At 39.8% G+C, this 17,316-nt stretch overlaps 1 protein-coding gene across 1 annotated transcript in view; it reads left to right on the forward strand.

Annotated features, from left to right (window-relative positions):
* Nucleotides 1–17,316, forward strand: part of PDIA5 (protein disulfide isomerase family A member 5) — a 188,806-nt gene that overhangs the window by 133,045 nt on the left and 38,445 nt on the right. The window contains exons 12-14 of the mRNA XM_066633209.1: nt 432–502; nt 1,661–1,824; nt 3,752–3,882. Of these exons, the coding sequence (XP_066489306.1) occupies nt 432–502; nt 1,661–1,824; nt 3,752–3,882 (366 nt within the window). The remainder of the gene's footprint in view (nt 1–431; nt 503–1,660; nt 1,825–3,751; nt 3,883–17,316) is intronic.

Consider the following 17,316-nt stretch of genomic DNA (forward strand, 5'->3'; position numbering starts at 1 on the left):
TATAGAAAGCAAAACCAGCCCTGTAATGCTAATAAATACTTTTCAACATAAATACAATATCTCTCTGATACTTGTGATAATTGGAGGATTTTGTTTTGCTAGTAAAACTTCAGTTCCTTGACTAAAATGCTTGTTGTTGTTAAGCAAAAGTACCCCTCACTGTTAAACAGGAAAGCTTTTATGCTGCATTTAAACATTAATCTAAAAGCTCCAAACTGGAAAGCAAATAAAACTAAGCCATAAAATATCTTCATGTTTTACATAAGGTCTGACACATACTTTTTAGAAGCGTGAGCTATTGCAAATGCCCTGGATGAGCTTAGAAAGTGTTTTGGTAACTGAATTGCAGGGAGCTCTCTAATTTTGATGAAGTATGTAGTGTCCCATTTTCTTTGCAAAAAAATATTCACAATTAAACTTTTATCTGGCAGGGTGTGGGCACTGTAAGAAAATGAAGCCGGAATATGAGAAGGCTGCTGAGATGCTCCATGCAGACAGTGATGTAAGCTAATTTCTTTTCCTAAGCCTGTTTCCAAATGATCCTTAATAAATAACTGAAATCATAAAAATTGTTCTCCTTTCTCATTGCAACAATTTCAGCTGTTCTCATCTTCCCAAGGGGCTGAGAAAGAAATGATTCTGAAGTACAATCTCATCGGTAATGCATGAGCTCTGCCAAAATTGTTGGCAAGAACATTCTGTCTTTAAACACAAACAACAACAGTGACAAAAATCAAGGGGTGTTTATATGTTCTACTGTAGAGCCTTGCTTGTACATAAGATTATTCAGCCCAAATACCACATAGGAAAGGTTTGTCCCCTCCATTAATTACAGATTTCATGTTTAATGCAAACCTAAGAATCACCGGCTTGCATTTATGCAGTGTACTTGTAAGCTAATGAGGGTGGCTTCCTCTGTGCATCTGTTGAAGTAGGTGTCATGTGCTTTGACTTGATTTGCTGCCTACCTTTTGTTGTCCCAGTAATGCAGAAATGAATTAGGCACAATTATTATCATTAGTATAATTTAATGCCATGTGGTAGAAGATGGGTCACCAAGTCCTTGTCCTGTGAACATCTGAAATTTGTGAAAAATCTCACCTGCTTGGTGGTGATTGAAGAGCTTAAGAGAGCAGTATGGGTAGAATTTTGCAAAGTCTGTGGCAGGCTATCAGGGCAGACAGCCTACAAATGAAAGACTCTGCAGGTGTGCTTGTAAGAACTCTTCAGTCAAGATCCAGGGGCATGCTAAGTCATCCCATCATCACACAAGTGCAGCAAGTGTTGATGATGAATATTAACCAGTGACTAACTTCACAGGTTCATTATCTCCATACTTGTTCTGTTTGTCTTTGCCAGTAACTTAACAGCTACCAGTCTAGTTTTTTTTGTCTGGATGCTTTCAGACAGGTTTGTCTTTAAAACTCCTGCTCTGTCATGACAGAATGTGTTAAACTGTCCTGCTCTTGGTGGTGATGGAAGGGATCAAGCTCACCTTCAAATGTATGTTTTACACTTCCTTTGTAAACCTATTGTGGGCTCTCTGGGTGACTGGGTTGTGAAGTCTTAGTCTTCCATTTATTTACTTCCATCTGTTTACAACTGATGATTTATAGTTACCTATACCTATATAGTTTATAGGTATTGTTTTCTGTTGCAGAGACCAGGTGTCTTGGCAGCAGTCGATGCTACTGTCAGCAAAGCTGTAGCAGAAAGATTTCACATATCAGGATTTCCAACACTCAAGTACTTCCAAGATGGAGAGGAGAAATATACTTTGCCACAACTTCGAACAAAGAGTAAAATCATTGAATGGCTTCAAAAGTAAGTAGCATTGGTCAAAGGTTTGTCATGATTATTAGCAATTCAGCAGTGATAACTTTTTAAAAAAGAACAGTATCTTCCATATGACTTCCTTCTGTGCAATGACCAAGCAGGAAATGCAGGATTGTGATGAGTTTTCACTTCTAGTGAATGTAGCAGAGTCTGGCAGCAGCAGGTGAACCGGTGATGTTAGCCAGAAGGCACAAGAGACCTGAAACGAATAGAGCATCAAGGATTCATGGGGTCTTCATACTCTCCCCTTAGGCAAGATAAGTCCTTGCTCAGGCTTCAGATCACTGTCATATCAGTGTGCTCTTATATTTTATTTGGAACCTAGGTAAAAAGAATAAATTATTTGCTGTGGAAAAATAGCATTGACCCACATCTGCTCTTTGCGCACCACTCTGACAAAAGTAGAAACATGTGCCAAGCTGAAACTTAATGCATACTGAAAACTGCAGTTCCGAGATGTGGGACTTAATGATAGTGGCATTACTGTTGACTGTTATGGAGCTTATTCATAATGAAAGTTGCCAATTAGCCTGCCTTAAATTACATCATTTTAAATCAGATGGTAAATTCATGAGTTAAAAATGCATGTACTCTTATGCTGCTGAGTGATGTTGAAGTAGTCTGCCTTGCACACAGGGAAAAAAATATAAATGTGTCCTTTTGGGATAGGGGTGCAAGTTCATTATGGTTTGTTCAAAAAGTTTAAATTTGTCAGGTTGTCATTAAGAGTTTGTAAAAAGGCCCTTTCTTATGTTTTGAAAACTACTTGGTACTTATGTGGTTTTTTAAAGCCATATAATTGGGATACATGTGCCCTGAGGCATATACCCTCTACTTTCAAATAGCTGAGTTTTAATTAACACTATTTTGAAGTTTTATTATCTGTGGCTCTTGAAAGATCATTAAAGCAAGTTTAATTAATTTGGCTTCACCAGGGCTTTAGGAAGGAGTGGAAGTATATTGCACATACCTTAAATACTAATATATTGAACAGTGAGAGACTCTTAGACGAGACCTGGTTCTCACAGGAAGTTTATCTGTCACAGAGCAATCTAAGACCTACCCCTGAGTTGCCTCCAGGAGCTAAAATTGCTGAACTGCTGAGGAAAGTACATTGTACTTTGGATATTGGGTTCAAATCTTGGCTTGCTCATGGTCTTACCAAGTTGTATCCCAGCTTAAGCTCTTCATCAGAGAATTATAATTGTTTTTGAGGAGGAATAAATAAGGACCATAAATCCGATATGCTGTGGCTATTCCATAAGTGCTACAATGTTTGAGATTCACAGGAACTCACAGCTGGATTTATTCTTGTTCAGTTTTTTGGGTCACATTCCTGTGTGATGCATCAATGGATCTTGATTGTTGTGCTATACTGGATTAATAATCCACATATTTTCATGTGAGCTCTTGCATCAAAACTGGATGTAAAGCCAACATAATTCCCTTCTTATTCACAACTGGTGTGTTCTTGCGTGCATGATATATTCATAATGCTAATTTTCCTTTTGATTTACACATTTGATACAGATTTTTCATTCAGACTAGCAGATGTAGATGCTTGTAATTTTGTACCGTACGTTTATTAGTTGATTTGCACAGTGATCAATGATATCTGACATTTGTATTAGAAGCAACATTTTCCCCGGTTACTTGTTCTTTCAGCAAAATGGACTGACATTGATTTTTGTGCCATGTTTCACATTAGAATTGACAGTACTCCAAGGACTAACTGTATTGTATAATGTCCAAGTAATGAACTTGCGTATTTCCACTTTTGGGAAGTAACCTATGTGTTGAGACAGGTAGAGTTTGCAAACATATATTTTGGCAAATTCCTACTAAAGTGTGTTTATGAATTTCATGTGAATGCTTTCAAGTATAATGTTAGAATCTTTTTTTCTTTCATTTCCAGTCCTCAGGCGCCACCTCCACCTGAACCAACTTGGGAAGAAAGGCAAACAAGTGTTATCCACCTTGCAGGTGAAGACTTCAGGGAGTCTTTGAAGAAAAAAAAGCATGCCCTCGTCATGTTCTATGCCCCATGTAAGTAGGTGTTTGTCTCTTTGCACTGTTAGAAGCCACCCATAGACTGCAACTGGAAGAGACATGGGTTCCTAGCTCCGTTGCACCAAACCAGACATGCATGCATTCCTAGCAAAGATTTATTTATTTATTTTCATTTTTATTCCACCCTTCCTCCAGAGCTATTTGGGCAGTGTACACAGCTGCTCCCCTCCTTTTGTCCTCATAACAACTCTGTGAGGTAGATGAGACTGAGAGAAAGCGACTGGTCCAAGGTCACCCAGGAAGCTTTGTGGCTGAGGGAGGATTTGAACCTGGATTTTCCAAGTCTAAGTTCACCTCCCAAACCACTACACCACCCTGGCTCAGCCAGAAACATTTCATAACATTCAGTAAAGAACTACAAACTTTTTGCGTGATCAGGTTTTTTGGATCTGAACACTGTGAGCTGCTTGAAGGTTTTTAAAGCAGTCAGTGCAGCAGTAAAGATGCAAATTATTTCATTGTGGTTTATCACAATGGAAATAATTTCCATTATTTTCCAAAAGGGAAAATCCCTGACAATTGCTTTGGCCAGGATATTTTTCTAAAGCCTAGTTTAAAGGTGAGGAAAAATCCTCTGTGCACATTTGCCTCAAATCTCTATCTTTTTAAGGAAAAAATGTCATGAACCAAAAATGATAGAAAGGTGATGTTCAGGTGCAAGAACGAGTATATGAAGTTTGTTTGCTAGAATTGCAAACTGTGTGTGTGGCTCTAGCATGTGCCTTGCAAGGCAGGAGAAGGATTCTAAAATAGTTGACCATCTAGACTTGAGAAAAATGGAGGAAATAAGTGCAAGGAAGAAGAAAGATGTAACTGCTTGCTATAGCGAATACAGCCGTTATGTACTCAATAGAAAGAAGCAAATGTGAGATTGAGATGAGGAAAGAAACACTTTGACAAACAAGTGGGTACTGAGGAATGATGTGAAAAATGATGATGTGATGGCCTAGCATAAATCGTATTTTGTTACAGAGCTTGAGACTTTTCAGGCAGCAAGAGCGAATAATAAATGCCAACCCCTTCAACACTTCTGGGCTGTTTCTCCCTTTTGTTTTCCCATCCTCTCCCAATATGTTGCTCAGTACAGTACTAGATATCAAAATTAAAGATGAAGGAAAGATTGTAAAGAACCTTTCCTTTCTTATCCAGCCTGATTTAGAAGTCTCATTTTCCCCCCATGTGTACTCTATTGTTACCTAGATCACATTTGGTGATTGTGAAAGGAAAGTGAGGAATTGCAGGTAACAAGCTTCTTTCATATTTGTGTGAAGTTTTTAGTGCTGAGCACAGAACTTGGATATGCTCAACAGTTGGAACAGTGGATTTAGTTATGCTGCAAACTTTAGAGTGATACTGAGTTTCAAGGATCTTAAGAAAAAATTATTGTAAAATTACCAAAAAGCTTCAGTTCTTGTGCTTCTTTCTGACAACCATGAACAGCTTCATCCACATTTAAGCCTAAATGCTTATTGTTTAAGCTTCGTGCAACACAATTCTATCTTGTGCTAGAACAGGCAGGCCAGGAGGCATGCGCTATATCCAGCACAAGATTGGGGCCAGAATCAGCTCAGCTGGAGGCAAGGGGAAACTCTTTCTCTCATCCCCAGGTAAGCCACCAGAGCACCACAGGAGGTGACACAAGTCCAAAGAGAACAGAATGACTTGGAGCTGCTCTGTGCAGCTCAGGAAACTTGGTTGGGATCTGGCATAACTGCAGAGTCTCAGCCCCACCTCCCGCTCCCCCTGCCCACCTCCTGAAACGCCCTCCGCTCACCCTCCCCGGAACGTCTTCCTTTTTAAAAAATTAAATTTTATTTCAATAACTGAAATACAAACAACAACCAAAAAAACCATCTCACAACAAACATACAGTTATCCCCATTAATCTACTAGTGCTCCCCATCCCTTTCTCTGGGAATAATTACACATTCTCTTCCAACTTCATCCTTTATGATTTCATCTTCATTTTCTTCTTAATTTGGATTCCCCTTTCTTCTCCAAAAAATCATTGATTCTTGATCAACCTTTGCCCTTCTCTAAAGTATGCTCTAAAAATAACTTCCATATATCTATAAATACATTTTCCTTCACTACTCCTTTCTTAACTTTCAACTCACATGTTAATTTGTCATTTGTTGCTATATTCCACATTATACCATTCCTCAATATTTAAATTTCTATCTCCTTTCCATATCCTAGCAAACAACAGTCTTGCAGCAGTTACCAAGATTAATTCCTTTTTTCCCCATTTCCATTATCTTCATTACTAAACACATTCAACAAAAACATAATTGGGCTTATCTGTATACTCTTACCAAAAATTTCATTAACCTCTCTGGATATCATTGCCCAATTTTTTTTATTTTTTCGCAGGACCACCACATATGAAATTAAGTGCCAATCTTTTTTACATATCCAGCACACACTCGTTATATCCTTATTGCTCTGATTCAATTTTACAGGTGTTAAATACCATCTAGATTTATAACAATTTCCATTCTTCATTATTCTTTTATTCCATAAACCTTTCCAAATTTCATTACTTAACTCTTCATTTAACTCTCCTTGCCAAACCTTCTTAAGATCATTAAAATTTTTACCTGCTACCAACAGTATATTGTATATCCTACTTATTATCCCTTTCCTATTTTTAATTTCATTTTCTTTCTCCTTTTCCTCTATAATCTCTTCAAACTTTGTTAAATTTCTCAACTCCCCATGCTTTTCCCTCAGTCCTTAGTCCATTTAATTAGTTGATTAACGTTTAACCAAGAAATGTTTTTCTCCTCTTCCAGCTTCATCTTGATTTGTTCTTTATTACTCATCTTCTTCATCCAATCTCTAAGTCTTATTACTCTCTGTTCCATCAATTTCTTTTTTAAACTGTTCAGATTTTCTGTAAACCCTCCTATATCCGTCACTGCACTAAATGGTGACATAGCTGGACTCAATATAGCCCTATAACACATCCAAAAATGCATCAAACTTTGTAAGAAAGCGTTCATAATTTTGCTCACTAAGAGCCCAATCCTATGCATGTCTACTCAGAAGTAAGTCCCATTAGAGTCAATGGGGCTTACTCCCAGGAAAGTGTGGATAGGATTGGGCTGTAATTCCTTATTCTTCACTTTAAAAAAAATAGCTTTCAATCTCACCTAAAGTATTACTTAATGCCAAATTAATCCAAATTAGCTTATTGCTATTCATAATAATTTCAGGCACATGTCTCAATTGATTTGCTACATAGTATAGCTTTAAATTTGGCAGTCCTAGTCCTCCTCCTTTCTGAGATAAATACCATGTTCTTACTTATTCTCAGTCTTTTATTACATTACAAAAGGAATTAATCATATTCTGCCTTTCTTTAAATTCTTTATCACCAATCTTTAAGGGTAACATCCAAAATATAAAATTAATTTTGGGTATTTTCATTTTACAAAGTACAGTTCTCCTAAACCATGATAATTTTAATTTTTTATAATCCTTCATTTTTTCTTTAATCTCTTTTTTTTAACTTTTTCTAAATTTGCTTTTATAGTATCTTGGTATAGTATCTTGGAAATAGTATGGTATCTTGGAAATTCCACTCAGTGTTTATCCCAAGATATTTTATACTCTTATTTAGTTTCCCTTCAAATTTTCCTTTCAATATTCCTTCTTCTTCCTTATCATAATTTATCACCATACTTTCTGATTTATTCCAATTCACCTGTAACCCAGTTATTTCTGCAGATATCATTAAATGCTTTTTAATCCTCTCAATTGATTTAATTGGTCTTCCAATGTAAGTAAGGTATAATCTGCAAATAAACTAATCTTAGTTGTTTCTGTATAGCCTACCCCTTTTATTTCTATATCCTTCCTCATTACATTTGCTAACCGAATTCAATAACCATAATAAATAAACATGGAGATAAGAGGCATCCCTGTCTTGTCCCTCAGCCTAAATTAATATTACCTGTTACTCCATCATTCACAAGTACTGTATCAGTGTGTAGAATTACATGTGTAAAATGGGTACCAAATCCTAATTCCTCTATTAACTACTTTAAGGCAAACCATTCCACAGAATCAAATGCTTTAAAGATATCCAAGGCTAAAATCCCTGCCTTTAATTTTAATTCTTTTGCTATATACATCAAGTTGAATACTCTTCTCATCACATCCACCATCTGCCTTCAATGCATGAAGCCATTTTGATCTTCCCCTATATACACTCCTATAAAACCATTTAGTCTCTTAGCCAGTATAGCTGTAAAAATTTTTACATCTTGATTTATTAACAAGATTGGTTTATACGATTCCATATTTGTTGAATCTGGCATAACTTTGTTAACTCAGCCCCACCTTCCGCTTGCCCCACCCACCTCCTGAAACACACTCCGCCCACCCTCCCCAGAACACCTTTCTCCTACCTCCTTCCTACCCTCCCCAGACCTCTGCATCTGCTGAGCTTGGTTGATGCAGCCTTCCTGCTGGATGCAGCCTCCATGTTCCAGCGCACCTCCATTCGCTGGCATGACTTGCTCCCAAGGAGGCGCAAACGTGTTTTACGGCCCATTTGCAACCCTCCTAGGCTGGCAGAAGAGACTTGTGCCAGCCTAACACAAGGTTAGGATTGTGCCCTTAGTTTCATTGATTTCTGAAGGTTAGATTGGCTGTTCCTGTCCAACAAACTATTTGGTACATTGTCCATACCAACAGACATTCACTTTGAACTTCTTTTTCCTGAAGCTTCTTGCTGTAGTATTCTAACCTGGAAGTATACTGCACTTTTGTACTACTTCAGTTCTAGCAGGAGTATTTTAAGGAAGATAGCAATACTCATTAGCAGTCTGATCATGATTATTTATACAAGCATCATAATTAATGGCTTAAAATGGTGCTGCCGTTGACTGGATACATGTTCCACAACACCTTTGAGATAAAGGGTTTCATTTCTGATCCCCAGTTAACTAATGGTTATGCTTTTATTTAGGAGCTGCAAGAAATCTTACAATTGGCATATTCGCACCCGTTGGTGTACCCTAATGTAATTTCCTGTGTCCAAGATGCTCAACAACTTCAGCTTTGCTTCTGATAAATGTGAGCATGTGTGCAGTAGATTTGATGTATAACACACTCATACACACTAGCCTGTTCTTAATCAAGCACTGTAGGAACTTAACTACTGAATATTTTAAATCTCTGCTTGCATGAGATAATTATTAGGGAAACAGAGCAGGTATAAATCATAGTGTATTGAGATGATTTCCGTTTCTGTACCAGTAATGTGCCTTCTGCTAAATTTGATAGATTATCTTTGTTTACCACTTTCTCAATCATGGGACATCTCAGGGTTTTTATGCCTGCCAATTACCACTAACTTGCTTATTTTAGTGCAGAAGGAGAACCACTGAAATTGACCGGCTGTATTAGTCCAAATAATTTTCTTTCTCTATTCAGAGCCACATCCTTGTCCAGTAAAACCTCTCAGCCTGAGCCATGTTATAACATTTAGTAAAGAACTGCCAACTTTTTGCATGTTTAGGGATCAAGTTTTTTTTTGGACACTGTGAGCTGCTTGAAGATTTTTAAAGCAGTTAGTTAGCTGAGCTAAGATGCAGACATTGCTACATGTATCTAGCTCTCATCAACAACTGCTGAGAAGTTTTCTGAAGTGGGAACTTGTGGAAGATTTCAGTGGCTGCTCCTATGATTAGAAGAACTCTGTGTTGTCATTTTTCTAATTGTCCAAGTAGCCCCTTCTGTTACTTTACATATCAGACATTGAAAAGGAATGAAAAATCTGGAATGTGATGTCTGCACTATCTCAACAGAACCTTCAAGCACAATCTATTCTCTGTCTGTCTGTCTAGTCTAGTGACATAATAGCAGGTTTTAAGATAATACGTACCTTAGGAATGCTATGAGCACCACCGGTCCCCTCAGGTTATATTTCCCAATTGCTCAGAACTTAGATAGGGAAACTTTTGAAGAACCCACACCTCAGCTTTTGTCTTCCATGGATAGCAAAACACCCATGTTTCTGCTCTCCCCCTTTCTCCCTCCTATGTTCAGTGAATGCCAACCATGAAAAAAGCACTGTACAGAACAGGATATGAAAACTGAATCATTAAAACTGAAGCATCTCAAAAAAGACATAGTGGAAATGGAAAAGGTGCAAAAGAGAGCGACTAAGATGATTACGGGGCTGGGGCACCTTCCTTATGAGGAAAGGCTACGGTGTTTGGGCCTCTTCAGCCTAGAAAAGAGACGCCTGAGGGGGGACATGATTGAGACATACAAAATTATGCAGGGGATGGACAGAGTGGATAGATGCTCTTTACACTCTCACATAATACCAGAACCAGGGGACATCCACTAAAATTGAGTGTTGGGCGGGTTAGGACAGACAAAAGAAAATATTTCTTTACTCAGCGTGTGGTCGATCTGTGGAACTCCTTGCCACAGGATGTGGTGCTGGCGTCTACCCTAGACGCCTTTAAAAGGGGATTGGACAAGTTTCTGGAGGAAAAATCCATCATGGGGTACAAGCCATGATGTGTATGCGCAACCTCCTGATTTTGGAAATGGGTTATGTCAGAATGCCAGATGCAAGGGAGGGCACCAGGATGAGGTCTCTTGTTATCTGGTGTGCTCCCTGGGGCATTTGGTGGGCCGCTGTGAGATACAGGAAGCTGGACTAGATGGGCCTATGGCCTGATCCAGTGGGGCTGTTCTTATGTTCTTATTATAATTTCAAATGCCTGCAAGCACATGTAGGACAATGCCTGTTGGTTGTTTTTTTTCCCTTCTGGGTAGGATGGTCTTTTGACTTCCAGACTTGGAGAGCAGTTGCGTGCCTACCATTGACTGCCCTGGAGCAGATGCCCCAGGCGCCAGCTGCTGGGACCCCGCGGAAGCATCTCTGAGGCTCCTGATGGGGGCGTAAACTGTGCTTCCAGTTTGCCGGAAGCACAGTTTATAGCGCCGGGGAACCCCACAGAGGTTTCCCCGGTGTGGGAGTTGGTCGCACAAGGCTCTGTGAGCCTCTGGTGAGTAAGGGGTGCAGATTTCTGCCCAGGAGGGGCGGCGATAGGCGCCATCTGCGGGGGTGCCATCGCGGAGTTTTGCCCCGGGCACGGGGTTGCGGAGGTCCGTGGCTGTTGGAGACGCTTATTTCTTTTCCCTACTAGGAACAGAAAAGTTGACAATAACTTTAGCCTTGTGAAGAAGATAAGGAACACTTCAAAGCAGGGGACAATAAGTTTAAATAAATGTCAAGGATCGAGTAGGTGATCCATGGCATAAAACGTGGTCTATGCAATGCATTGCAAAGTGGAATGGAAGGGTGATTTGCGGTGTACTAGTGGTGATAATGCTTTACTGTTACATAGTTCTTTTCCTTCTGTTCTTAAAAGTGCTTGGCATGCATTATCTTGTCACAATTTAACTGCCCTGTAATGCAGGCCAGTATTCCATGTTGCAGATGAGGGGCTAAAGTTGAGAAAAAGTGGCTTAACTCAGGCTGCAGGGAGACCCATAGCTAGCTGAGATTTCAACCAGATTTTTTCGGATTCCTGCAGTACACCATTTCTCATACAACGTCAACTTGAAGATACAATTTACTCCAGATATAGGGAGGAGCATCAAGAAAATGCAAAGTGAGGAGCTGGTGAGAGGAACTCTGGTGTCTAAAGGCAAATCAACTTTTGTGCAACAGAAAGAAGCATGGAGTGGGGAAAGAGATGAAAGATGAGAGGACTTAAATGGCACATTGCTGAGAATGTTAGAGCCAGAAGACATCTAGAAACGGGAATTAGGCCAGCAAGCCCATGCTATGAATTTTAGCTTTATCATTTACTTCAAAAGATTTATATCTTGCCTCACTCTCAGAGAGACTTGAGGCAGCTAACAACATATTTGAAAATACAATAAAGAGTTAAAAAGAAGCATTAAAGGAGATACTTTCTTAGCAAACCTTGCTCCTCCCTTCTCCTGACCCTGTGTCTGCCAGGCTTGCAAGGAGTTTTCACAATATCATTCTCTCAAGGTCTGCCAGTTTCCTTTTATTGCTTCCTCTTTGGTTCTCCTGTAATCTAGAAATACATATTTCTGGCATAGCCTCACTCGCACATATCCTCCCAGGCACGCAGGCATCTTGCAGTGCTACATTTCTGCAATACTATTTCTGACTGGTTAATGGTAAAATCAAATAGTTCAGGGTTCACAACAATGGCGGCACTTTGGTCATCTGAACTGTCTTTTAGAAGATAGCAGCATTTTAATTCTGACGCCCATGCCCAGGCAGGTTTCACCACTGATACCTTGCAGGCATGGGCATGGGCGTCAGAATGAAAATGCTGCTATCTTTTCCCCTGATATTTTCCTCACTGCCATGCAGCTGACAGCTGTCGTCTTGATTTCCCATAATGCCCACCATGTCACAGTGCTTTGGGGCATTGGGGTGAGTGGGAAATGGCAGCATAGTACTACTGCTTGCTTCTGGGTCACTGCTGCCAGAACTCAGTCACATAAGTCACATAAGTGAACTCAGTCACATAAGTGAACTCAAGTCACATAAGTGACACCATTGGAATAGTCTGGAGCCAGCCCCCGAAGATGTGTGTCAGGGTGCAATCTGACTCCTGTTTTCAAGAACATAGCATCTCGCCCCCAATTAAAAATTAGGGCTGCAAATTTGGAGTAGTTAATTGGTAGAAAAAAATGAAGCTGTAAATCAAGGGCACACTTGTTTGTTTTTGGATTCTGATATGTTCCGGTAATATAACATTAACAAAAGAAACATTAAAGTTGCTCTTTTGTTTTACACCATTTCTGCCCAACGTTGCACATACACAACATGGACCAAATGTGTACACCTGTGAGCCAGGCAGGAATGGGTTAATATTTGTTGATTTGCAGTTCATCTCTTGTTTCCTTCAGTATCTTGAAGACACCTGTATTGAGGTCTTGGTAATATGCAAATATATTTATATTTAATTCATTAATTATTTAAAAGGTAGGTGACTAATCAGCTAAAAGTCATTAGTTGTGTGACAGATGCATTAATGTTGCATAGAGCTGTAGACCACTATTGACTGATAGTGGGCTGCGTTCACCCCATTCATTTGTAAAGAACAGTAAGGCTCCTTAGGGCTCATCCTAACCCACTTTCCAGCACTGACATAAGGGCAATGCAGCTCCTAGGTAAGGAAACAAGCATTCCCTTACTTTGAGGAGGCCTCTGTGAGTGCCCCCCCCAACTGCAGGGTACAGCACACATCCTATTGGTACAGCTATGTCAGTGCTGGAAAGTGGGTTAGGATTTGGGCCTTAGATTATGCTCCCTTTGGGACAGGAACTATCTCATTCCTTTCATTTGTAAACCACTTTGAGAGCTCTTTGCTTAAAAGCGATATATAAGTGAACAAATGACTGGCACAAAACTCTTTCCTCCAGCAGCTTCTGGAGTTACAATGGCTCTCCATAGATGGGCCTCATACACATTGTTCAGCTTTTTAGAGATTGTGTGAATTGAACTATTGTGCTCATGGTTTCCTGCAGAGCAGCCACTTGATATCAGAAATGTTATGCCTCTGCAGGGAGAAGTTTTGGTAAATTTATTTTATTCTTAATGTATAGTCAGTTTTGTTATCTGTTGGGGTTAGGTTCTTTGAAAACCCAGCGGATAACAAATCAGCAGATACTGAATCATTGACCCTATGGGAAAGTGGGCTTGGTGGAAAATCAGATTGGCACTCCTTTTTGTCATGATGACCCCAGCCTTAGGAAATGATCAGGACTCTGATGCTGTACAGGAGGACGGGTAGCAAACCTGGCCAGATAGCTTCAAAACTTCATTCACTTATCCGCAGGAACAAAATGTAACTTATATTCTCAGCTATCCGCAAATCTTAGCCACGCCAGTGTGTTCAACCTGATAGACCTGACAAGGCATAAAACGGAGTAAGGGACACATCGCGGCATGTCTAAAATTTTCCTAAGGAAAACAGATTGAATATACTCCATAGCTTGGTTTAGTGCCTTGAACCAGACCGGAACACCATATAGAACTTCAGTAACAGTCTTAGCTTTGAAAACCTCCAGGGCTGCCGGAACATATCTGTTGCCCTGGGTATGATAAAATTGTATAATTGCTGATGATGAAAGCTTAGCCACGTTAAGCACTGAACTGCAATGGGAAGTCCACGAGTGCCTATGATGAAATGTAATACCCAAGTATTTAAACTGGCGAACTTGCTCAATCTTATTACCCTTACAGATCCAACTGTAATGCTTCCAACTCTTTGCAAAGATCATAACTTTGGACTTGGTATAATTGATCTCCAGCTTGTTGGTTGCTAGATATTCAGCACATTTGTTAAGCAACCTCAAAAGGCCAACGCGGGTGCAGGATAAAACAGCCATGTAATCTGCATATAAAAGCAACGGTGCCCGAAGGTTGCCCAGCTTAGGACAGTGGCTGTTAACGTTCTCCAACACTGGAGCGAGGTCATTCATAAACAGGTTGTACAGTAGAGGTGCCAGGATGCAGCCCTGTTTGACCCCTTTATTGGTAATTATTGACTGGAACAGGGTCCCAGATTGGGGACACCGCACCTTACAGGATGTATTGGTGTACAGAGATCTAATTAGAAACAAAAGCCTTTTGTCTGTCCCTAGTAAGGTAAGCTTGTTCCGAAGCAGTCCACTATCTATCGAATCAAATGCCCCTTTTAAATCAATAAAGGCTACATACAGCCTTGCCTTGGATGCCTTAACTTGCTTATCAATAAGATGTGAAAGAATCAGGCAGTTGTCAATGGTCGATTTACCTTGCCTGAAACCTGCTTGCTCTGAATGGGAATACATTCAGAGCAAGCAATGTATAATGCAATACAATGGGAATACAATGGGAGCTAACCCAGGCCCTGAGCTTATAGATACTTTGCGTAAGTTTTGCCGAAGGTGACAATAAACTGATAGGCCTAAAATTGGCCAAGGAATCAGGGTCACCTTCCTTAAAGATTGGGGCAATGATCGCGGTCGACCAATCTTGTGGGATTTGTTTTGGCTCGGTATCCTTTTCAATGTGGTCAATGATAGTCTGATGTTCCAACTAGTATCAGAGTCGGTCCTGCCTTGTGGGATTGCCATTTTGCATTCCAAGTTAAAATCATTTGGTCTTGATATTGAGTGTTTGGGTATGATGTGTCAAATAGCAGCATATAGAGCTGTCAGGGAGAGATTCATGGACATTGAATGTCAAGAGCTAAAGAGTTTGGTTAACACCTCTTGCTCCCCATTGTACTTTCATATACCCATTCAGTTAGGCAGGATGCCATTTATTTATCCCAGTTGTATAATCCACAGTTAAGAAGAGCCTTTATGTTGGCAAGATGTAATGCCCTTCCTTCAGCCCTTCTAAGAGGGCCGGTTTAAAGGGATACCTCTTTCCTCAAAGCTCTGTCCCTGTGATCTGAACCATGTGTAGTCAGCTGAACACATTCTTTTGTTCTGTCCCTTGCATAAGATGCAGTGTCGGAAACATCTTATGCCCATCCTAGTGCGTTTCCAGGGATGGGCAGAGGCAAATGTACTACGAGCACTTTTGTCAGTAGAGGAAGGAGAAACTCTTATCCGCATCTCTTGTTCTGTCGCCACAGTCATAAGTATGCGGGAAATGAGATTGGAATCTTAGCCCTGTATGAGATCAGCTAATGGGGGCATTGTTGACTATTGGATTTCTCGTGTGTGTGCCATGCATTTATGGATTATGCAGCCATCTTCTGATCTTATGTATATTCTGGATTTTATTCACATATTGTTTTGATGTATGTGTATATGCCAATAAAGGTTTCATCGTCATCATCATCATCATCAGCTATCCGTGAATAGCTGAGAACATAAGTTACATTTTGTTCCTGCGGATAAGTGAATCTGTGGAAATGGAATGCACAGTTACCAGGATTTACTGTACTTATTTAGAACTATTCAAGTTCATGGCATTTTACGCACAGTGGAAAAAATTACTTAGACGTTCCATCATGTCATATAACTGATTTTAATTGTTTTATGAAAGGAGTGCCTGCTGACTGTCTGATTCAGGGCAGAATCTATTGTGTGAAGTCTGCCTAACTACTTTCTCTGGACACTTCTCTGGAGTGTCCAGAACCCACTTTCCACAACACTTTCTGATCACTGAGAAGTTCCTTAATGGAGTAAATAATGCTGATAGCAGTGATTAGAGGATTTGTTATGTTTTCTTTATTTAAAGATGGATTTGTAAAGTGATTTCCTGCTGGTATAGACACTATTTAATCCTTGTTCTTTTTGTTGGGTGTATTAATTCGTGCTGAGGGAACTACCCTTACAAATACTTGTTTAAACATTACTCTTACCCAAAAAGTTACGAGTCGGCTTAATGGACTTGGATACTGGCAAGTCAGGAAGTGTGGGTCGAAAGCCAGACTTTTCCAACTGTAACACTAAAACCGCCAGATTGTCAGGTTTCACACTCATAAAGCCTCTAGTTCTTATAGAACAGGATTTCTGTTTAAAATCTTTAATACCCTCAAAATGTTGCATGTGATTTAATTAAAGGAAGGAGATTACCTTCAGTATGCAGCCATGTCGGCTTTTAAAGATATTAAAGATTAAAGATCTGGCAGGCAATTTAATGTTAGCAGTGGAAGGACTGACTAATATGCTTCACCATTAACATGTTACTACTGCCTGCTAATTATAAGGTCATCTGATTTAATGGTGTCAGATTTTAGCACATCATTGTAAATGGTGGCTTTATACACACACATAGTGCAGCACCTTCACCCTTAAGTGATGCAGCACTGGAGTCCTGGTTCCAAAACTCCCTGCACCTTTCCCTGCAAAGTGCCTGCCTTAAATATTACCCTCATGTGGCAGAATTTGATTTTATAAAGAAGCTCGGGGCCATAAGTGCAGCAACTCTTGACATGGTATAAGGTAAAAGCACAAATTCTTGCAGAAAATGCATAGGCAGAACTGTAGCCGTAGTTACTTCTTTGCCCTCCCAGTGTTTGGCATGTGTGGCATTCTGAATAAGGGGTACATCAAGGGTTAATGGAATTCTGCAACAGGTTCTATGTCCAAACAAACAAAAGAAAGAGAGAGGTTCCTTGGTAGTTTCCTTGCTGCACCGTGTTCCTTTCTTCCTGTTGTTTTCTGCTAGTAATAGTCAAGGCACAGCTTCACTTCCACGGTGTGTACTGGTGAGAGAGGGATTTTTCAGTCCTCCTTGATTTAGAAGCTTATTCAGATGGGAGTCTGAAAATCTCACCTCTCTGAATTACCTTTCTTTACAAGAGAAACAGAATGGCTTGGGAACAACTGTAGCCTGATGTATTGTGATCACATAATTTAATTTATTCCACTGCTTTCTCTGTT

Source organism: Tiliqua scincoides, chromosome 1 (genome assembly GCF_035046505.1).
Source record: "Tiliqua scincoides isolate rTilSci1 chromosome 1, rTilSci1.hap2, whole genome shotgun sequence".
Lineage (NCBI taxonomy): Eukaryota > Metazoa > Chordata > Lepidosauria > Squamata > Scincidae > Tiliqua > Tiliqua scincoides.